At 38.4% G+C, this 23,408-nt stretch overlaps 1 protein-coding gene and 1 long non-coding RNA gene across 4 annotated transcripts in view; one reads left to right on the top strand and one right to left on the bottom strand.

Moving 5' to 3' along the window:
* The window catches only part of LOC118470205 (uncharacterized), a 39,082-nt gene extending 23,294 nt beyond the window's left edge, over positions 1–15,788 (bottom strand). The window contains exons 1-3 of the long non-coding RNA XR_004847234.2: positions 15,725–15,788; positions 14,972–15,097; positions 5,929–6,030 (exon numbers count right to left, since the gene is read on the bottom strand). This is a non-coding gene — a long non-coding RNA (uncharacterized LOC118470205). The remainder of the gene's footprint in view (positions 1–5,928; positions 6,031–14,971; positions 15,098–15,724) is intronic.
* A 1,029-nt stretch (positions 15,789–16,817) lies between these two features.
* si:dkey-193c22.1 (uncharacterized protein LOC567837 homolog) lies at positions 16,818–23,218 on the top strand. Of its 3 annotated transcripts, XM_023269173.3 has the most exons (10): positions 16,818–17,007; positions 18,617–18,690; positions 18,801–18,834; positions 18,922–19,071; positions 19,166–19,286; positions 19,417–19,629; positions 19,826–19,909; positions 20,203–20,344; positions 21,826–21,988; positions 22,095–23,218. In XM_023269173.3, coding segments are annotated over exons 3-10 (1,110 nt in total). In that variant the 5' UTR covers positions 16,818–17,007; positions 18,617–18,690; positions 18,801–18,832; the 3' UTR covers positions 22,330–23,218. The 3 variants fall into 3 exon arrangements, with proteins under 3 accessions (XP_023124941.1, XP_023124943.1, XP_023124940.1); XM_023269175.3 differs by lacking the exon at positions 18,617–18,690; XM_023269172.3 differs by lacking the exons at positions 18,617–18,690; positions 18,801–18,834.
* The last annotated feature ends 190 nt before the right edge of the window (positions 23,219–23,408 follow it).

The following is a 23,408-nucleotide window of genomic DNA, read 5'->3' as shown; positions in this document are numbered from 1 at the left end:
TAGTACCAGGAAGAAAGGAGATGCTGTGCTGTATTCAGTAGGAGAGAGTGAGGTAAGATGAGACAGTCTTTACTTGAGTGGTCGTTACAGTGGAGTCATGATAGTAATGTCCAAAAATAAAACTTCAGGATGTGGGGCATCCCTGGGAATCATTGGTTTGGATACAAAATACAGTGTTTTTAAAATATGGCTTTCCAGAAAAAAAAAAAGGGTGTTTTCTTGGGGCAAGCCTTTGGAGAAAATATGTCGGGATAAATTGTGCCACCAATTATGTTGAAGTAAAACTGAAAATTTTATACTTCACATAATGCAAGATCTGTCTCCATTTGTTCATCTGAGACCTGATGGGCAAATCCTGTTCTCTTGAACCCTGTTCTGATTACTTAACTTTTTTGTTGTTGTTCATAAATCGCTTTGAAGTCATTCTGTTGATCTTCATCTGCCATCTGACGTATGGACTTCCTATTCTTTACTTCTGCTACAGCTCTCTACAAATCTCAAGAGAAGTTGAAGCCCTGTCTGCCTTCCACTTATACACATATGGCATGGTCTTAAAATTAAAATCTTACATCTTTTTGGTTGCAAAATGTAAAAATCATATGTAGAATTGCAGTAATGTAATTATTTACCTTCTGGCTCAACTAACCCCATTGCCATATTTTAACAAAACTGCATCATCCAGGCAGTTTAGCCCTAACTTCATGCCAACAGTTTATCCACATTCTGTAGCTTGCTAATGCACTAACAAATGTGTGAAATTGTTTCGGATGTCTCAATAATTGTTCAGACACAACACTCATAAAGCCATAAACATGAAAATCTTACTGTGAACAGCAAAAAACGGTTTTGTTTGCTAACGAAAATGCTCCTTCTTTTCACTCGGAGAGTATAATGGATACCTCTTCAAAAATATTTGGTCACAGGACCTATTTCTTCAACGGTTTTCTAGAAACAAGAGGTGGCTCAACTAACCCACAGGCTCATTTTACCCCACTCTCCCCTATTTGTTTTGAGCAGACTGTTGTCTCCTGTTAAACCCTCCCTGTGGTTCTTGTTTTTTACCACCTCCAAAGGCAACTTCTTCGTGAGTCAGAATTAAACTTGTGGCATGTTGGTAAAAGGATGTGTAATCTCACTGAATTATGCATTTTTGATTGACCTTTTCAAAAGAAATGGAAACTTGTTTTGGTGTCAGGTCTATATTTTGTCACAATCAACCACGAGTTCCTTTGAAACCATTCGCCTCCATACAAGTACTTCCTTGGTATGCGATCTCTTTGTACTGTACTGACATTTGACACCAGTGATACCCCGCAAAGTGTCTGCTCTCAGTTTCACCTCTGACATAGGTTTTCGTCTTAAAATATTCATTCCGAGAGTTTCCAAGGGGGCCAGCTTAACCTTTATGAAAACAGACAATTTACTCTTCCAGGCATCAGTGTAGGAACGTTTGCCTGGTTGAAGTAAATGAATTAAGAGCAACTTGTTTGTACACTCAGGCCACAAGTTAGAAAACATCATCAGGCATATTTTGGCCACATTGGCAAATGTGAGGACATCACCTCAGTCTGAATGCGTCAAAAGCAGATATTCATACGGGAATTGTGATGCTATTAATGGACTCATAGAGTAGATCTCAGGTTACATTTACTTTTTAGGCCTTCAGCTGACACACATCCAGAGAAGCTTAAGTGACTCAGGGTTCAGTCAGAACATCAGCTAAGCTATGATGGATGTATGAAACAATAAACAATGAGCGGGTGACATTCTGGATTATAGAACGCAGACAGGTGACAAATTAAAGGAAAAAACTGAACCCTTGACCTCTTGAAGGAGTAACTGAATGGCTTGATGAGTATGAAAATTATGTGAATCACGTGTTACAGCCTTCACAGTCACCAAATCAAACCCAACTGAACACCTCTGGAAAATTTTTGGACCAGAATTCTCCTCCACCATCATCAAAACACCCAATGAAGGAACATATTTGGGAAGAATGGTGTTTTATTCTTCCAGTAGAGTTCCAGAGACTTATGGAGTCAATGCCAAGGTGAAATGAAGCTGTTGTGATTGCACATGTTCACCCAACACTTTACGACAACACTTTATGTCGGTTTTAACTTTAATTTCCTATCTGTAGCTTATGTGCAGACCATCAATCTGTGAGTAAATGTGAGGAGACACCTGCAAGTGCTGGACCGAATGAAACTAAAATCTTTAGCAATATAAGCATTTCATAGATGCTTTGATGCACATACCTGAAAACAGAAACTGTCAGATGGATTCAAAAATGATTGCTTCTTACCACCAGTGAGGCCAAATATGAACAGTTTGGGCAAGTCTGTGTTAGCTAAGTCAAAAAGAGGTTATCCTCTTATCCAGCTTCGGTAAGACTAACCTGATTCATGCTTTAAAAATGCAGCTCCCTAAGTATTTTGAATGGAGCCAGTCCACCAACTTAGTGTAGGTGGCAGCACAGAGGGCTCCAGCAGAAAGGATTAACCTGGTTCAAGTTTTGCAACGCAATGTGACATCATGCAGGGTGCACATTCCCGTCATGGATTTCTACAGTTTACTTAAGAATGGCTGTGACAAAAATATAATAATTGCAGTGATGATATTTAGCATCTGATGAGCCTTTAAACACACTGAAAGTAGACATACTCATGCATTGTCTCACTAATACCTGTGTTTTAAAGCACGAAAATAGTTCCTTTCTGTCTTAAAATGGCTTTAATGTAACTCTAAATCATTATTTTCATTACATCATGCAGATCCATGTGGTCCCTGTCGCTCTTCATGCTGCAGCTCAAGCACACCAGCTCACCTACGACTCTGCTGAAACAAAATACTCTGTGCTACACAATGGCATCACATGTCATTGGACTAATTTAGCCATACATTTTCAAACTGGATTCTGAATAAAATACGGAAAGTCCCATGATGCAAGTTGAAAGGACTGGTTCCTTAGGTTCCTTACATATGAAACCTCAGATGTCTGAATCTGTGTTTTATAGACTCTCATTGGTACACTACAGTTTCGAGGTAGAAATGCTCAGCAATGGTGTTGACTGCTTATTTCAATAATAATGTGACTATTGACTGATAAGTGTAACAGGTAAAAAGCCTGAAAAGCAATTTACTGCAATCAAAAGTGAAAAGATGAGATCTGAACTTGGTTTAAAGTCAGACTGACCTCAACAGGGAGGTCGATGTCTCTAGATTGATAGATAAAACAAGACAACACAATGTGCAGCAGCTCAGAGTGAAGATACTTTAGCATCAGCAACCATGACGTGCTCACTCGTCTGAAGCTTTTGCCATCACTTCAGTTCAGTGGTGATTTTTACAGTATTGATGAAAGAAAAGCAGATTTAGTTCTGCAGAAGTGAAATTATGCAAAATATTGTTTGACTTACGGGAAGTTTCTGCTTTTCTATGATCCAGCACATTTTGTGTACTGGATGATGTCACACGTTATCACATCTTGTACTGCACATACTGTACCATGAATCAGATTTCTTTAAACACCAACATTGGCGAAGAACACTCTGTAAAATGTCAGTTGTGACGTGGTTAAAGATTATAAAAAAGCTGCAAGAAGCCTCCAGATAAATGTGTCACAATGAGTTCACGTCCCGGATTATTTTTGCTACCTGTGTTTTAAGGTTTTGCAAAGCTCTTAAGCGAGATTACATCAGGTGTTAATCTCTGTTTTGCAGTATTTTTAGTTTTAAAAAAATGCATCTATTGCAAAACATAGAGGTGTAGGGATCATGAGGATATTTCTGTATCGGTTTAAAGGACGTACTCTCTGTCCTGATAAGGATTTTGTTCTGGCATTTTTAAAATGTGGTCTCATTGGTTGGAAGCAACATGGTAACCTGCTGGGAAACTTTACAAAGCTTCACTTATGTCAGTATTTGGACAGATAATGTTTGAATAAATTCATAGCAGTACAGTAGTTCCGTGAGGGCACATTTCTGTCTGTAGCTATGACACTTATCATATACACAGTGGCTTTTTCACCACCACACGGTTAGTCTGTGAGGAAGTTGAACTGTGAGAGAATAAAATAAGATGTTTTGAAAATGCTGTGTTTCCACCGAGGGTAAATTAAATTCCTGATCATTTTGAAATATGTTTACAAAAGGTTCTTAACTGTAGTGAGGCTGGCGGCACATGCATTACGTGACCAAATCTGCTGCATTACATAACAGTCATGGGAAGAATGTGACGCACATTCTTCTTGGCATGAGCTTCTAACACAACATTGAACAAACACTAAACCCTTGACCAAGGATCCTCACAGCTTAGGTGGAGAAAAAACAACCTCGGTTCATGTAGCTTTGTACATTGTTACAAAATATTCAACCATTTCATAATCAGCAAGAATTTAAAGTGCCTTCTAAATTGATTCACATACAATGTTGTGGTTTTTCTTTTGACGTAATGTCCAGCTGGCAGATTGGCAAGTCAGAGTTTCCCTCTGTGCAACTTTTGGCCATATGGGGAAGTTTGGCCCAGACAGTGTCTGATAATGCAGAAGTTGGTATTTTACCCCCTATAATTACTATTTTAGCACATTTTACCACAATGACACAACAAACTTGTATCACTGCACTCATCCTTGGTTTATCGCCGCTAAAAGTTTTGTATCTCCATTTTTAGGACCAGGTGCAGTTAATGGTAAAGGTCTGCACACTTATATAGCACCTTTCTACACACATTCACACACCGATGGCAACAGAGCTGCCATTCAAAGTAGCTGCCTTCCATCGGGAGCAACTTAGGGTTCAATGTCTTGTCCAAAGTCACTTTAAAATGCAGAGGGGCTGAGGATCCAACAGCAACCTTGCAACCAGTGGACAACCCGCTCTACCACTTGAGACACAGTCACAGGAAATGTGATGAAAGTGCACGTTCCACAGAAAATCCGCTTGAAGCTCTTTGTTGGACTTGACAGATTGTGGATTTGCACAGCTCTCTGCACTCATTTACTTCAGGAATGCACCTGTTGTGTCTGCAAATCTGCAGGTGCAGCGTAGTCTGGAAATTGGAATTACCTCTTGATGTCCCTCCCATTCTCCAAACATCAACCTGATCTCCACGCCTACTTACACACCTTCTGCCCATTTCTATCCAACTACACCTGAACTTTCACACTGTCTACCTGCTTTCCTTTACAACTTTTTCACTCACTGACTGGCCAACTGTTGCTGCCGTGCTTTCTTTGCTTTTGTGTTGTGTTTTTAAGTATCATAAATAAGAGGATAGTTCACTGTTTTATCACATTACTTCAGAATCTCTGGTTGAGAATATTTCAACAACTATTACAAGAACTACCATGAAAATTTCCACAAATTTGTTCATTGAATGCTGAGGCAAAGTGATGCTCTTCTTTGCTCTGAGGGGAAATTTCTTGCACCTAATTGTCAGCATACCTGAGGCAAAGCTCAGTGTATGAAGCATCGCTGCTGTCTCACATCGTTAGCCTGCCTTTACATGACTTTGCTGATCAAAGAGTACAGTGACTGAGTGTTTAAGTTGCTCCCACAGCACACTTCTCTGAGCTATTTGTTCCCATGGTGTCTTGTAAGGAATCTAGCTACTGCACACACACACACACACACACACACACACACACACACACACACACACACACACACACACACACACACACACACACACACACACACACACACACACACACACACACACACACACACACACACACACACACACACACACACACACACACACACACACACACATAGAATCATGTCCAGTTTGAAATAATTGTGTGCAAGGCGGTTTGAAGGCCAAGCTGGAATAGTTCTGCAGAAAGTATAACCAGTATTTTTGCTGGAATTATACTCTCACATTTCTGTGCTAGAAAAAAAACCCATATAAAATACATTAGCTTACCTCAGTTTGAGAAAGAATGTTTATCTATTCCAGTCCTGTAGTATTTGATACTGGTGCAGGTTGTGGAAGGAATTATCTTAGCTGGACACTGCACGCAAAGAACTGAAAAGCAAACACAAGGGGCAGAATTAAAACATACCAGGCCTTGGAAATCACATATTACTGTGAAAGTGAGTGTGTGTGAAGCTTTAAACACAAAATTCCTTCAGAAACATTGGTGATGCTGGAAAAAAATGGGGAATCTGAATCCAATCCCAGCATGATGAAGCGAGATGTGGGGTCACCCTCACCAACCTCTGATTGGACTAAAACATGCAGACAGACCGAGTCTCGCTTGCACTCAGGTTTGGTAAATTAGCATCCAGTTCAGTCTCGGCTAACTTGGCTGTGAGACACGTTGCTGGACCAACTGAAGGTCATTTTCCTTCAGTGCTGCATTTCTGACTCACAGGGGACTTGGAGCTTAAGAGGTTTGTAATTGTTCCTGGCTATGGAAGTGAGATGACCACAAACCCTGTTTATGTTTTACATAATTCTTCATACACTGCAAGATAATACATTTCCAGAGCAGCTACAGTAAAATCACCAGTGATCTGCACGTCTTGGCTTCAGCCCCTCAATACGGAGAGCAGCTCTTCATATAGCAGCTGAATCACCAGTTTCTCAGTGTGTGGAGGTCTCAGGAGAACACAATGTAATGCAGCTGCGAGACATGTAACAGTTTGAGCACAGCCGTGATCTTAGACATGTAACACACACAGCTGAACTGTCACCGTCCGTCTATTTATAATGTGCAGCTACTGTAGGTTCACTTTTGATTTAAAACCGTTCTTCTGTGAAGGCTGTGAGAATTCACAGGAACTGAAATGAATTGAGAGCAAGTGGACCAACACATCACGCACTGCTGAAGAGTGTTAGGTTGAGCTTTCCCACCAAAAGGCTCCGTCAACGCTTTGTCAAGTCAAGAAATTATTCTTACTCAGGATAAACAGTTAAGTTAGATACACTGCATGTGCAAAGATGTTTTCTTGCATTGCACGTGAGCTCAAAGACTGTTAACACATCATTGCATGGGTTTTTTTCTTTGAATGTCACTGCTCCATAAGGTGATCTGTCATGTCAGGTTCAGAATATTCAAGAGTCTTTTGGAGGGCAGCTCTTACCTTCTGTTGACTCAGTTAGTGCTGGAAAGAGACATGACGCACTGAAACTGGACCCTTTGCTCTCTGCATAGAGCCGGGACTATATAAAGACCAAAGTGTTGCACGGAGGAACCTCTGAACTCCATCAACCGGTGCACGCACGCACACTTCCACACCTACTTATCATTTATTTGGCTCGCCAGTTTCCCCGTCAACTACCTTATCTTGCCAAACCTCTCCGTTCGTTTTTTTTCTCTAAAGAATCCACTCTTGAGCATCCTCACAGACTTGTTAGCATTCATCCAGTGCATCTGACAAGAATGGCCACTCTGTTCCTCCCCAATCAATCAGAGGGCCCCCTGAAAAACCGCATCGCCTCCTGAACGCCAGCACCTCTGTCTTCGCTGCTCTTCGCTGGCGTCTGTGGGACTCCGGGTGTGATTCCGAGCACTGAGATACCTAGAAACTAGGCCTTGTGGTCAGTGCCAGTTTCCATGGTTCCCCCTGTCAAAGGGATGCTCTTTCTGGGCCGGGTGTGTTTGTGAAATCTCCGTGAAAAGATGGCTCTGTGTCCGGAGGTCCAGAGCCCTCCGAGAGCAGAATTCCTGTGTGACTCCGGCTGCGCTGGGGTCGTGCAGCACAGCGGACGGAAGGGAAAAGTGGGGGAGAAAACACAGAGGCAGCATGTTTGGGTCCTGGCTCGGTGCCATGCATCAGTTAGGAGCTCGGGGGACTGGGTCACAGTAGGGGTTCACAGGAGGGAAGTAAACAGGCCAGTGTGTACACAATTACACCAGCGAACGCACGCTCAACTGCGAAGATACACACAGGAGCAGATACCTGCGCAAGTTCAAACATGTCAAAAATACGTGGACTCAGTATTTATTCTGCCAAGCACCAACCTTCATGAAGCCAAACAAACAACACCCTGTTTGTATGACGCAGGTGTCATGAATGTGAATTGCACGTATCAAAGATCTTTACAAAAATGCATTTACATATTGGCATGCAGCTGTTGCTGAAGGCATTATGTTATTGGGATGTTTGTATACCTTATTCTTGTGAATTCTCTTGAACACTTTGAGAGCATTTCTACATATTTGGCACAAATGTTCACTTAGAACTTACTGATGAACCGATTTGATTTTGGTGGTCCAAAGTCAAGATCACTGTGCTCTCACAGGCCAAAGGTTAACTTCACTATGGCATCACACTGTTCTGAAAAAAAAAACACTTTTCCTGGCCATTTTCAAACAACATTCTCATGAATAGAAGAAGAAAGCCACATTTAGTCAGATTTGGTGACACCAATCTTGGGTTCCCACCTATTAAACTCATTCTCTATCTTCTTTACATACACTAAACAGCCAGAACATGAAAACCACCTTCCTAATATTGTTTAAGTCCACTTTGTGCCACAAAAACAGTTCAGACCCATCATGGTATCCACACAGAACCACTCTGGATGTTCTCTGGTGTCTTTACACCAACATGTTGGCAGCTGATTCTTTGAGTCATGTGGTTTGTGAAGTGTTGTCTCCATGGTTCAGTTTTTTTCCAGCGCTCTATCAGATCCAGATCTGGGGGAGTTGAGAGGTCCTCTGGCTCTTGGTCGTGTTCCTCGAGTCATTCCTGAGCAGTTTCTGCAGTGTGACACGGTGCTGGGTGACAAAGTAACATTCACATGATTGCCAGGACCCAAGATTCCCCAGCAGAGGTTTGCACTGCAGTGAGATGATCAATGATATTTGCTTTACCTGTCAGTGGTTTTAATTTGGCTGATCGGTGTGCATCACAGGAGTCTTCAACGACTTCACTGGTATGCAAGCGTTTACAACTGACAGTAGCTGTGGTTTCTAAAAAAACATAAGAAATTTGAAATAAAAGGTGCCTTCTGTATAAATCAGGTATTTACATATTTCTGCAGTGGTGCACTTATGACTCATTTCTTGACAATCCTGCTGACACTCCCTCTGTTTTCTTTTCTCTCTTTTTATTCCTACAAGGACTGTGTTACACAAAGTAGCGAGCTTCTGTTGAACCCGAAACACCCACGGTGACTCAACAGAACGAGCAGAGGATAAGCATCCCAAGAGAGATTGAGCACATAACATCTAGACAGAATTTCACAAAAAACGTGAAAATGGTTTAAATGAAACCAGATAAACAGAATTTCACGTATCTCTGCTGCGAAGACCATGACGCTTTGTTTTGTTGTGATTTGTGTTTGTTTTTAGATTTTTGATTACAAGTTTTGAAAAGACTTCCTGAGCGCAACTCGTCCCAGGGCGGAATGTGTAAAAAGGAACAGAACGATCTAATTTCAAAGGCACAACCAGTACCACCAGCATTTCAAGTTAGCTTTGTGCACAGACTCCTCTGACTCACTGGGCACTATAGTGAGCAGCTCACACCTTGTAATTCTACAGAGACAGTTGTTGACATTCTTGAGCTTTTTTCTTACACCAGACTACGAAGCATTTCAACAGTAGGTAGGAGTGGAAGATACTGTATGGTGAAATTCTGAAGCAGAGCACTTGAAAGCATTTAGTCAGGAAGCCTCAGGTCGCTGAGACATGAAAGCTTGAAAGAAATCTGTGATCACGTCATGATTACAACTTCCGGTGTTGAAAGTGTATCTCAGTCAATTGGAAACGGCACATCTTTGTCATGATTTAGGAGAAATCTAGCAGGAAAAAGGTGTTTCCCTGCCGAACTCTGATCCAACCATGGTGACAGTAAGAACGTAAAAAATCTAAAATCGTTGTTATTTGTGCCATAAAATGGAATATCCACACTGATGGGAATGTTTTAAGACAGCTTGACTGGTTTTCATGCCAGAATCTGAACTTCTGATCTTATCTGAATGAAAAGGAGCAGATTGCTGGTGTTCCACAGAGCAGCATCACTGCAGCTGGTAGTGATTGAGCATCTTGCTCCGGGACACGTCAGTCGGACAGTTGTTTGCTGCCATGAGGGCCTGAGGCTGGGTTTTCCCATTGAAGGACATGCAGCGTGATGTTCAATGCATTTCCCTGCAGCAAAAAGGGAATCGCTGAGTTGATTTAATCTAAAAAGACTCAGAGAGCGAAAAATGATGATTGTGACATCTTGTCATTGCATCTGCATGTTTCCCTTCTATTTCAGGCTGACAGGTGCTGACCGTAGTTTTTTTACAATCTACATATTCATACAGTTTCACAATGAAATGAAATGGCTACAAAGAATCCATTTTCTTCCACACAGAATAGAGGGTTTGAGCATGTCAAACGGTATTATCTTAATACCACCGTGTATGAACTATTTCCCTTAAGGATAATATAATTGTTTAACGGGAACGGGAAAATGCTGTGAATTTTTCAACCACAGCGTTTAAAATGGGCTGACTGTGCTCATTACCGGCCGATGAATGCCCGACTTTCACTCGGTGGCTCCATTTCCACTGTGGCTTCAGAAAAAGCACCTGGGACTCCCCACATCGTGGCACATGAGGGAACAACCGCACACCGACTCAGGGCTGGAGGCTCCGATCCGTGGGGCCAAACACAACAATAACCCACGAGCTGGTCAGCACTCGTACGCTGCTCTGCTTTCCATGAACTGGCAGTGCTGAACCCAAGGTTTTCCATGGCTGGGGCCAATAAATCCCTCTGCTCTTTGTGAATTCACAGAGAATGCTTTAGGTTTGCTTAGTGGACATTAAGAGGTGTAATAATTGAATATTTGTGGAGATAATTATGCAGCTAAACCCGAATTGCACTTATTAAAGATAGCATGTGGTTGCATACAGTAGACATCATCACACTGGCTTTTCATCAGTGTTAAACATTTTACAAAACAGTATTTTAGACTAATATTTACTGGTTTTCCCACTGGTTTTACCTCAAGTCATGACATTAACATTACAGATATCTAAACAAATGATACCCCAGTATCTCGTGATGTCTTCACAGGTTCTTAAAGCCAACTTCAACAATTTTATCTTCAAATCTGAACTCATTTCTTTACTTATACAAGGCTTAATCTTCCATAATAGTGTAGATAAAGTGTGGCTGCAAGACATTCAGGAATCATCAAAACTACAATTCAAGATACAAATGGAAGAATTCTTCCCCCCTCTGCTGGAGATGTGCTGTCAATGCTACTACTTTCTGTGCTCACATCATTCGTAGGCAGCAGCAGGTTTGGAAGAGCCACTCTGTTACCATGATTACCACTGTACACATTAGAGTAGTTATTCTGATGATTTAAGGATTACTTACAATGAAAATGCCTAAATAATTATCCATCTGCCCTTTAAGTTCAACTGACTTCCAATAAAAGTTGAAGTCACAAGTTGGTCTTTGAGGCCCTTTTTTGACCTTTGGAAATTTTCCCGGAGGCAATTGTGAAATAAACAAAGAGTTTAACATAAAGAGTTACTCCAAAAGTAGGTCACAAAAGTCTTAAAGTCTGTGTTTTCAAAGAAAAGGTGTAGTTTTTGCTGATTCTCGTGTAACAGTTAATGAGAATCATGCAGACCGTCATACAGCATTTTAAAGAATAAATAAATATACTTTTTTGTTGTCAAAACAGTGGCAAAACAATTTTGATAGAAGTTGTTTTTTAAGTTTTATTCACATTTTCATTTTCAAAATTATTTCTGACGTCATGACTTGAAAGAATGTGTTTTTTTGTGTATTTTTTAATAATGTCATATTGTTATTGCACTGCTCTGTGAAACAGCCACTTTATGTTTTACTGCATATACTCTGTCAGCATATTAAATAAAATCTCTTGAGTCTTCAATATGTAAAAGTCTGCCATGCGTTGACCTGAATCAGCTGCTCTGTGCAACAAAATAACAAATAGAAAGCTAAACCTCAATGTATTTATGACTGACTTTTGGTTCAGATTTTGAAAGTTGATAGAAGCCACGTAAAGGAACTGCAAAGAAACACATGTGGTTTCTGTTTTTTGTTTTTTTTTTTAAAACATCTTCAACAATCTAGAGTAACAAAAGACTGAATCTTAAACTGTCATACATCTATGAACTTTGGAGTGTCTGCTAATAAACAATGCATGGCCTCTGCATTGGGATTAACAGCTTTCCACTAACCCACATTACAAGGAAAATCCCAAGATAATGTAGTGTTCGGGTCAATGGTAAAGCAAAAAGTTGCAGGAGTTAATAATTGACTGCAATTGTGTCTGGAGGGGAAAAAACCAGGGAATAGAGCTGTCAAGTTTCTGCTGCATGATAAGGTTTCTTCAAGGACCCCATAAAAGGAAGACAAGAATATTATAATCAATAATAATCTTTTGCTAAACTTGCTTACTTTTTTCTGGCGCCTTGAAATAGACGATCCTCCATTATAGCCACACTGAAACCTCAGTCACCATTTGTTAGGCAGCAAATAAAGAAAAGAAAAGAAAGCAGCCCTTAGCAAATTTAATAGAACATAATTTATTTATCTGCTTTAATTTGATAGTGCTCAGGAATACTGAGATCTTCATTAACTGCAAAAATTTGACAAATATAAGAGCTCCTTACAGCTTCTCCGGGCTTCCAAGCATTGTTCATGTAAAATTGTACACGTTTTAGTTGTGTTAGCAATTTGCATAGTGTGTGTGTAAAATTTGGCAAGATAAATAAAAATGAAATAAATTTAAACAAAATACCCATGCACCAGTGCTGCATTCAGGTACCTCGAGAATGGGTCTTAAAATGACGTCATATTCGACAAATTGAGCGTTGTAAGTAGAAAATGGTAAAAATATATGAATAAAACAAACAAACAAAAAAACTTGGCTGCCTCCAAGTTTGCTTTGGGGCTTTTCTACGAGCAACAAACGTATGTCAACAGACATAGTTCTCTTAACTGATGGACTAGAGGAGCGGAAATGGTACGTTATACACGTTTCAGACGTTTTGACATTAAGCTCATTAAGAGTAGATAAGTCGTATTTGCTTACAGTTTACTGTGCTGGCTGCTGTTTTGTGGAATGATGTAAAAAAAAAAAAAACGACGGCCGAGCTGAGAAACCTTATCATAGTTACCCAGTGTCGACTTCTGTTGGCGTTTTCTTTGATTTTTTTTTTTCCAGTTGGACTGCGTAAATTCCGAGCTTTCATAAATGTATCATCGTAGTTTAGGATGTATTTCCGGCATATCAGAGCAGAGATGTTTAGCAATACAAGATAGAAATCCTCCCTTTCTGCGACAAAACATCATTTACGTGATCACCTCCAAAAGGAGCCAAAAAAGTAAATAAAGAGTGAAAGCAATCTTTAAATTATGTTCTGTTCTTTTTAATCTTTACAGTCACTCACAACTTAGACATCAATATTACTTCCCAGCTGGGGATGGCCTGTATGTTTTATAAATAACCCTTTGTCTTTGTTTTAATACAAAAATAAGAGTAATTTATGAAAAATAAACATATATACTTTAGAATCTATTCATCTATGAATCCTGTCATGTGTTAAAACCCTCGAAAGTAATATTATATGGTTATTTAGTTGATCAAAATTGTTAGAATATTATGTTACTGTCAGTAAAAGTTTGGTCCGGTCCCCAAAATCACAATATATTTTTGTCATGCCAAGTCAAGTGTTTTCAGTCTCACAGCAGAATAGTTACAATGCTGCTACCCATAAATACATACAGAACATGACTTCTATAATCATTAAAGGGATAAAGTCCTTTTCAGGTTGATATTTTAATGTATTATTAAATATTACATATCCATGCAATGTGTCACATTTTAGGTTCTATGTTTCATTTTCATATGCAGGGGCGGATTTAGAGAAAAATTAATAGGGTGGCAAAGGGGTGCCAGATACATTTTAGGGGTGGCATATATATATATATATATATATATATATATATATATATATATATATATATATATATATATATACATATATATATATATACATATATATATATATACGTATATATATACGTATGTATATACATATGTATATACATATATATATATATATATATATATATATATATACACATATATACATATATATATATATATATGTATATATATATATATATATATATATATATATATATATATATATATATATATATATATATATATATATATATATGTATGTATGTACTCTGCCAAGGAGGCGGAGCCTTGGCAGAGTCATGTGATGATTGGCAATGGTTTGTCCATCTGTCTGTTAGCAACATTACTCAAAAATGGATTGAAGGATTTGGATGAAACCAACCAGCAGGCGTTATCAAATTGACACAAATACTGCTGAAATAAGTATGTTAAATAAGTAAATATCATTTGTATTTGTCAGCCAATCCTAAACATGAGTTGTTCTTATTAGCTGTCAATCACAATATGTGATTTGATATGTCTAGCAGAAAGTGGAAAATATTTAAACTGCAATGAAGTCAACCTTGTACACTTTGAAGAAACCAAATGCTAGATATGTTCAAAATGTTTCTTAAATTTAGCAACAGATTAGATTAAGACTAGACAATGTCTCTCTTATGCACTGTTTTGGGAAATCTGCATTTGTGTGATCTATGCTTATGTTCAGCCTGCCACAATGATTACATTATCAGTTCATCTAGAAAAGAGTCAGAGTCCAGATAATTTTATTTATTGTCTTAGATTTGTGGTTTTATATTTTGATGCTCTGTATTTGAGACATTTCTTATAATAATTCTATAATTCCAATATTTGGATATTCTTAAGAATTAATGATCTACTTATCATCTTAAAATTAAAAGACTAACTACATCAGATAATAATTTGTCCAAAAAGGTAATTATTGTGACAGGTGTACCTCTTACTCAGATATATTATACTAAAGCAATATTCATAGCATGTGGATCAGAGATAGTCTCTGATTTACCTTTTGCTGTCTGAGCTCTGCGTACCTTCATTTCTCTCTCTCTCTGAACTCTTCCTCCTCCATCTCCTCTCTGGGATGCTCTTCCTCCTCTCTTCCTTCAGGCTGGGAAAAGCTGCTGGTGGTTCCCTCCCTCTTCATTGTTTACTGTCTCCTACAAGAATCACACTGACTGAACTATGTGTTTTCCTTTGATAATTTTCATAATTACCTATGATACAATCTTATGTGTACAATTTAAACCTTTATATAGATACTTAACATGTAAACGTTTTTTCAGCTGTAAACTAAATGATATGACTGTACTATGATGAAACACATCAGTGTCGGTGTTATTATGACCTTGACACCAAAATGATTTAAAAACAAAAACAAAAACAAACAAAAAAAACCCAGCATTAAACAAGCAGGATGTAGTTTTCAAACAGTGCATGAAAACCTGGTGTGACTGGGGGTTTGGTTACACTTTAATGTCACGTAAAGTCTTAGTGAATGTGTGATTTCTTTTGACTTACAGTCTGTTGTCAGAACCACAGGTTGTATTTATCAACAAAAAAAGAGAAAAACGTCCACAGACGATCCCCCACCATCCTTCTGTGGCTGTTCTCTAACATTAGCTAGCTACACAAGTAAAAATTAGCAAGGCCCAGACTCACTGGAAACCATGGCTCGTCTCACAAGCAAACACTTTATGTGAATTTAGACACTATTAGCATTTAATACATTGTGAACAGTTATATTAGCATGTAGTCTAACCCAGTTTAACGAGTGTCTTACACACCGAAGTCCAGCTGTCATCCACATGAGTGAGGTCTAAGAGCAGCCCCCTCAGGGGGCGTGTCACCTCGTATCTGTAGCAGAATAGACTGTACAGGATGTGACGTCTACATGGTGCATTCGAAAGCACTCGAACATCGGAGTTTCACTTGTTATTCGTCTTTCCTGGACTTTCGCTCTTTACGGCCGGCCACAACCTTTCATATACATATTTTTGAAATAGATCGTTCAGAACTGGGGTGGCAGCCGGGGTGGCAAGGCATCTTCTAGGGGTGGCTAGGTAATGCTGTTTTCTGAGTAATATCTACCAAAAGAATTCACTTCAAGGATAAGAAGTTCTGCCTTATCTTATCTTCTCTTATCTTTATCTTTATCTTATCTTATCTAAACCTATCATATTTCCAAGGCACACCTTGTCATATTAAGATAGAACACAGAAAGATTTCATTTTAACAAGCAAGTTTATTTCTTTTTGGTATTTTTTTAAAAATTTTATTTGTATATAGTGTGCCTTTTTCTATTTTTTATCTATTGCTGGGAGTCACCAATCGTAATTTTGCTGTGTGGAAACACAACGACAATAAAGATTCTTGATTCTTGATTCTTATTTATGTAGCACCGAGAGGATATTCAAAGTGCCTTATAGGTAGATTTAAAATAATAATAATAATAATAATAATAATAATAATAATAATAATAATAATAATAATAATAATAATAATAATAATAATAATAATAATAATAATAATTGATTTAATAAAACGTGATCAAAAATACAGTGATAAATTAAAGGTTATAATAGAGTAATCCCAACCGATCGACAAAAATTTTTATAAAACAAAACCAGACCAAAAAATATATATAAAATAATTCTTGAAAGTGGTGATATTATTACATGAGCAATGAATAATAATAATAATAATAATAATAATAATAATAATAATAATAATAATAATAATAATAATAATAATAATAATAATAATAATAATAATAATAATAATAATTTTTTAAAAACACCTCTACTGCCTCCATAGACTTTAACGTTTTTCTTTGAACAGCTCTCTTCAGTTATTGTTACCAAACCGGAAGTGAAGGGCGGTTTCTCTCCGGTTGAGCTGCTCGGGTCTTTGTTCATGTCAGGCCGACACACCGGCTGTTGGAGGACGCCAGGTATCCGTTCAGGTGGCCCACAGCATCGATTCCTCCGACGCTATGTTACTTATTAACGGGATAAACTAACCCGGGACACGGGCTTCGACATGAACCGCTACATATGACTGTTTCTCGGTATGTTTACTTCCGCTTCTTGTGCTTTCTTGACCTTTGCATTGTTTTCCCGAAGCAAATTGTAAACTAGCTTAAGCTACAAAACGCTGATAACCTGACCAGTTCTTCTGCTTATGTGGTTCGTTTAAATTGAATAAACAGCACTGTTAGCTTTACTCTGGAATTATAAGAAGCAAGTAACGACCTATTTTCTTATTTAAAAGCAGCCTCACTGTTACAGTTTGCACCTAGCTAATACAACTAGCTAATGTCAGCTAGTAATGTAAAGTTAACAGCTCTCAAAGGGTCATGTGATTTTATTTCTTGTCCTTAAATTGAGTATAAATAACATTAATGCAGCTTTTAACAAATAATTCCTTCCTGATGATGTTATTGTATAAAGTATCACTAGAGGGCAGGCTAATACACATGCAAAGAAACCTGGATACCACTTTCTAAGTCAAAATGTGGCTAATTACTTTATTAATAATTTATTAACCATTTATCAGTTCTCTATAGGTAAGTCATGAGCCATTATTTACAACAATGTTTGGGTTGCCACGTTGTGAAAGCTCTCTTTAATGTCAGGTCTACTCAAGTCATTAATTATCTTTGGTAAGTTTCTAATTTGCAAACAACAAAATGGCTCTAAACAGGGCTGGAAAAGCTGAAAGTAAGATGTTAAGATATGCAGAAATACAAGAATTTTACATGGAAAGAATTAATCATCCTATATTAATTGGGGTGATATTGTAGGGAAGTGCACCAGCATCGAAAATAAGAAATCATTTTGAAAAAGCTGAAATAAGAACATTTTACATATAGTGTAACACTAGCGAAGGCATCCAAAATAATCTTTTGCTTTTGATAACATTCAGATCTGGATTTATATCCGTCATACAGAGCTTTGTGGTGCTAATTTAAATAATCAAATACACTATTTATTGTGTTGTCTTGTATAGTAGCAAAAATTTCAAACCACTGCCTATTTTAGGTCAACATCATCGTTTCTCTAGCTGAAGTATTTCCACACACTGACCTTGCATTTGTTTTTGCAACCAAATCCCTCTTTTTTGTGTGTTTTGTCTTGTCTCCCTGCCTTATTTTGCTCTGCAAGTCAACAAACTCTGTGTTTAGTAAATAAAGATTTAAAAAGAAAGAAGAAAACTTTGTGGATCCAAGAACCCCTAAATTGGAATAAATTAAGTTACATCAAACGGAATTATCTTGTAGACTAGTCATGGCAAATGAGATCAAGTGTGTAGGTTTTCTTCTGTCTAAAGCAGCATAATAATAATAATAATAATAATTAGGAAACACTGTTGCTTTATGTTTTGGAGTTAATGTACGTCTGGACAACAACCAAATTATAAATGTTGCTAAGTCAATAATTGTAAGGATAATGGATACCTTCCTATTTGAACGCAATTTATCTTATTTTATTTTTTATATATTATCTAATTATAAATGTTAAGTAACTAAGTGATGAGTTATGAGCATTATTTTAACACATCACATACCAAATGCCTGGTTTGAGTTGTTACCTGGTGAAATAAATACCTGAAAATGTGTTGCAAGAGTGAGACAACCTGTGGTCCCTAAATTTCTATTTATTTATGGCTACTTACAGATCTATAAAGCATCGCCTAATTACTTGCTGGATATAAATTAAGCCAGTTTGATATCCTTTACAAAACTGTCTTGGTAAGTGTTTCTAAAAACTGCAGCTACAGTTTGTGCTTCTGACATTTTACCATTGTATGTCTGATAACTAATTATACTTTTCCCTGTTATTTACATTCTCAATTTTTTAGTGTTTGTAGGGACAGACAGACTCAGCTGCAACATGTAAGATCTTCTCAAAAAAACATTTTCAAGAACATGACTTTATAAAAGAATAACATCCTGATATAATAATATTTTTTACTTTTGAAGGTCTGGGATAAAATACCACATGTCGCTTCCTGTGATGGTGGGCGTCCTGTTGGTCGGCCTCCCGTACTCCATCTCCTTGGCTGCCCAGTGGCTCTACGGTTGGCCCAACAAGCCTGGATATAAGAAGTACATAGAAGCTCTAAAACCAAGGTACCTTTAGGATTTATTTTTGTCCCTCGTAGTTTAGTTTGGTCATTAAAAAGAGTGTTTTTTAATCCTCTTTTCTGTTTGTTCTCTGAATCAGGCGGATCTACTGTTTGACCAGAGCTACGCTGGAAACCCTCAAGTACCTCCAGTATGGGAAGCTTTACTTTCAGTTTAAGTCCTGGTATAAGAATGAGGAAAACCGTAAGCATTATGAAAAGGTGCGTTACTGTGAAAAAAATCTGCTTGTTTGCAGGTTCAAGCATTATTATTTTTCAGTAAATAAAGTCACCTCAGTGTCTACACAGCGCTCAAAAATGTGTCAATAATCATAGTTTTGTTGCTTAAAAGGGCATCACATTTGGCCGCAGAGGCAACAAGCTTGACTTGTACCATCCTCCACATGTGGGTAAGTCTGAAGATGTGTCTGCACCGCTGGTGGTTTTCATCTACGGAGGTGCGTGGGGCTCCGGAGAAAGATCCACTTACTGTTTACTGGCGAGACACATGGCTGAAGAACTGAATGCAATTGTAATTTGTCCTGATTACTGCACATACCCCAAGGTAAGAGCTTTAGAACAACACACAGTAACCCCAGTGTCCTTTAGATTGTTTAGAATTGTGTAACATGTGCAACATATACATAGTGAACTGTACATTAAATTACAGCCAGGTAACCCAGCAGATAGATAGATTAAAAAAATGTTTATGAATGTTACACTGTTTTCCAAACTGACTGGTGTTTTCATGTGATTGCCAGACAAATGTTTTAGGGATGATCCAAGATATTGCTGACTGCTTGGTTTGGACCCAAGAGAATGGACAGAAATTTAACTTTGACAAAGTAAGTATTATATAAAAACCCACTGATTCATCGACTAGAAAGACCATTCACTTGAAATCCCCAAAGAATGAAAACTGCCATTGTATGATATATAAAATTTCTTGCTCTTAAAGCCATTTCATCGGTCTTTTAATCCCACAGCTACTCACCTCATGAATAACCACTAATCCCACCTAATACTGATGCTTTGCTTCCTGTTTTTTGTTGAAGGTCCATCTTTGCATCGCTATGTATTTGGATATTCACATTCAATATGTAACTTTGCATGCTGCTCTGTTTTTTGTCTTTTATAGGACAACATCGTTTTAATTGGCCATTCAGCAGGTGCACATTTGTGTGCTTTGACCACATTGTTTCTCATTGATGCACGAGAGGAGCTTTTCATTGAGTCCAGCAAGCAGCGAAACATCACACTGTCGATAAGAGGAATTATTGGTGAGGACTGCAGCGCATCACGAAGTACCTGTATAAACACGTTTATGCTGATGAATACTAACTTTCAGGATGTTGCATGAGGCTTTATCAGCCTTCATGCTAACAGCTAACAACTAAATATAAGCAGAAATGACATTAATGAAGACAGAAAACACATCTTTCAGATTTTAAAGCACATATATCTACAAACATACACCCATGCCTCATACTTACACATTTACAGTTGTAACCATACATGCATTTTACAAGAACATAGAACAAAAACAACCCATCAGTTCTTTATTGTGCAGTGTGGTAGTTATAGTCAGGGTTGCTGCTTTCAGCCTCTTTGTTCTGCTCTGGATGTGTGTAATATGGTTTCCACTCATAGCTGTCTGTTTGAACTGGTCTCTGTTGTCTGCGGGAACTGGTCATAAAGTGGATTTCATGTGTGTACTTATTTAAGCTGAATTGCTCCCATTTCCCTCCTGCTCTGAAGGGATGGGTGGTGTGTTTGGTGGGTGGGTGGGTGCAGCCTCTGGAGTTGATCCTGAGGGCCCTTTTTTTCAACCAGCAGAGCCACCTACCATTTGTTGCCCCCCACAACAAAAGGATGCTGTTGTTCTCCAGAAACAGCTGCACCACAGCAGTATCGATGGTGATGAGGTCTGAATAGAACAGTTAAAAAGGGGAGAAAGGAATAGAGACTTTCCTCACTACCTGCTCAATCTGTCATCACTGAGATCAGAGTCCAGGTAAAAGTTAAGGTTCTTCTTTGCTGGTTAAAGTCCAGTCCGAAATGAATATGTATGAAAAAGAGTTACAGTGAGACCACACCTCTTTGGAGGATCAGAGATGTAACTTTGACCAAAGGTTGTTGGTGTTATTTGCCATCACCTTCTGCCATCCTACAGTCATGTAGCTGTTTACCTCCACTAATAGTCCAGGTCCTAGTAGGTTAGATGTTGCAGCAGCTCAGTATGATCCACCTTATCAAAGGCTTTGAACATGTCGGCCAGCAGTGTTGGTTGTTTAATATCTATAGACACGAACCATAAATGTGAGGCCTTAAGATCAGCATCTCCCTCTTTCTTGAGTTCAGACATCACTGCGGGTGTTTATTTATGATGACTCTTTCCTGTATTTTCCCCCCGCATAATGCTAATTGGGGTTTAGAGTTTTAGGTATTTGTGGTCTCTCATGCAGCTGGAGCTGTTCCAGGACCAGATCTGTAGTTGGTGGCTTTGGTGACCATGATCAAATGCCATCATTCCAACAGGTCATAAAAATGATTTCTGACCCCTAGATTATTGTAAATTTTATTACCTGAGGGCAGAACTGTCCTCTTAGACTACTTGCCAACTTCAACAGTTTCTGATAAAAGCATTTTTTGAAGTCAGTTCCTTAAATGCATTTGCCAAAAAGGGCGGGATCTTGACCATCTGTCTCCTTCCTTTAATCCTGCTTTACAAGTTCGGTCATTTATTTTGTATCCTGGACAGGTCTGAGCGGCGTCTACGACATCATGGACCACTATGAACACGAGCAAAAGCGAGCAATCGAATACGTCTCAACGATGCACAAAGCCATGAATGGGGTGGAAAACTTTCCGTACTACTCACCGACACACTTACTGAAGGAGCTCAGCCAGGACAAACTCAACAAGTGAGAGAAAAAGATCAGAAACATCAAGCTTCGACATCAGTGATATTTATGAAATCTGCTTTTATTTTGAAATGCGAACAATGACAGCGTTTTCTTTTCTGTCCAGAGTGCCTCAGTTCGCTTTGCTCCACGGGACCAATGACGTTATCGTTCCTGTTGAATCTTCCACTAAGTTCTCTGACCTGCTCACCTCGCTGTCTGTGAAGGCGTCGCTCTACCTGCTGCCTAGAGTCGACCACACCGAGATGGTCACCGACCTCATGGCGTCCAACAGGCGATTCTACCATGTGATCTACAGCTGTATCAAACAGGAGTTCAGAAAACTTCTGGGAACCTGCTGAGGTCCCAAAAACAGCACAACATCCACACACCACTAATATTTACTGACAGTGCCATACTTTGACTCAACTCTACTTTGTTTACAGTATCTGCTCTAACACAGCGAAGTGAATCATATTTAACCTTGAATTTAACTTAATTCATTTCAGTTGTGATTCCATAATAATGGCGTAGTACTTTTAACAGTTGTGTGATTGTGAGTAAGATTTACAGGTGGATTCATTTTTATTTATGGTCTGAAAAGAATTCTTAGTAGTTTGAAATGTGGTTAACATTATAGTAATGTTTTGGAGAGATGTTATTCAAATACCACTGTTGGAGCCATTTCAATCAGTAACCAGCAAGTGGTGCTGTGAATTAGTTCCCTGTGTATTTAAAGGCCACACTAATTGCCACAGGTGTGGCGCAAAACAAGAAGTAAATTGTTTTTGACCGTGGCGTGGCGTGAAAGACTGTTTATTGGAAAGACTTCGTTCTTCATTACTTTTGATGAACTCCAGGACGTAAATAAATTGATGAATCCGTTCATAATTGTGAGTTTGGTCAATGACTTTTTGAATATGGACTCTATTGGTGTTATTTTTGTTATTTTTGGACCACGACGGAGTAGCCACAAGCCACGCGTTCTTAACGGAATCAAGTTTGCATCATCAAGCACTGATAAAGAAAGTAAATGTGAAGTGAATTCGTGATGATGGAGATAATAATACACAGTATTAACATGAGAGTCCAAATACCAAATCTGTACTTCTTATTTCAGGCAAACTTTGCTTTATGGATACTGAATATGAAATTATTTTTTTCTTGATTTATTACAGCCTCGAGTTTGGAAAACAAAATATTGATAACCAGTTACTGGCATACTCTAATAAACTTACTTGAAGGAAATCATCAAGTCTAAAGCCTGTTTTTGTACCTTCAGTCTCTATAAAGTGCCATCACATCTTTCAAACACACATATCAAAGTTCCAAACAGCAGTAATCGGGCACTAATATGACAACAATCTACAAAAACCTCATTGACATGACAGCTGATGGAGTAAAAATTTAACTAACAGATATTACTATTAAACTTTCCCAG

Source organism: Amphiprion ocellaris, chromosome 6, assembly GCF_022539595.1.
Source record: "Amphiprion ocellaris isolate individual 3 ecotype Okinawa chromosome 6, ASM2253959v1, whole genome shotgun sequence".
Lineage (NCBI taxonomy): Eukaryota > Metazoa > Chordata > Actinopteri > Pomacentridae > Amphiprion > Amphiprion ocellaris.
This window is presented reverse-complemented; position numbering and strand designations above follow the sequence as displayed.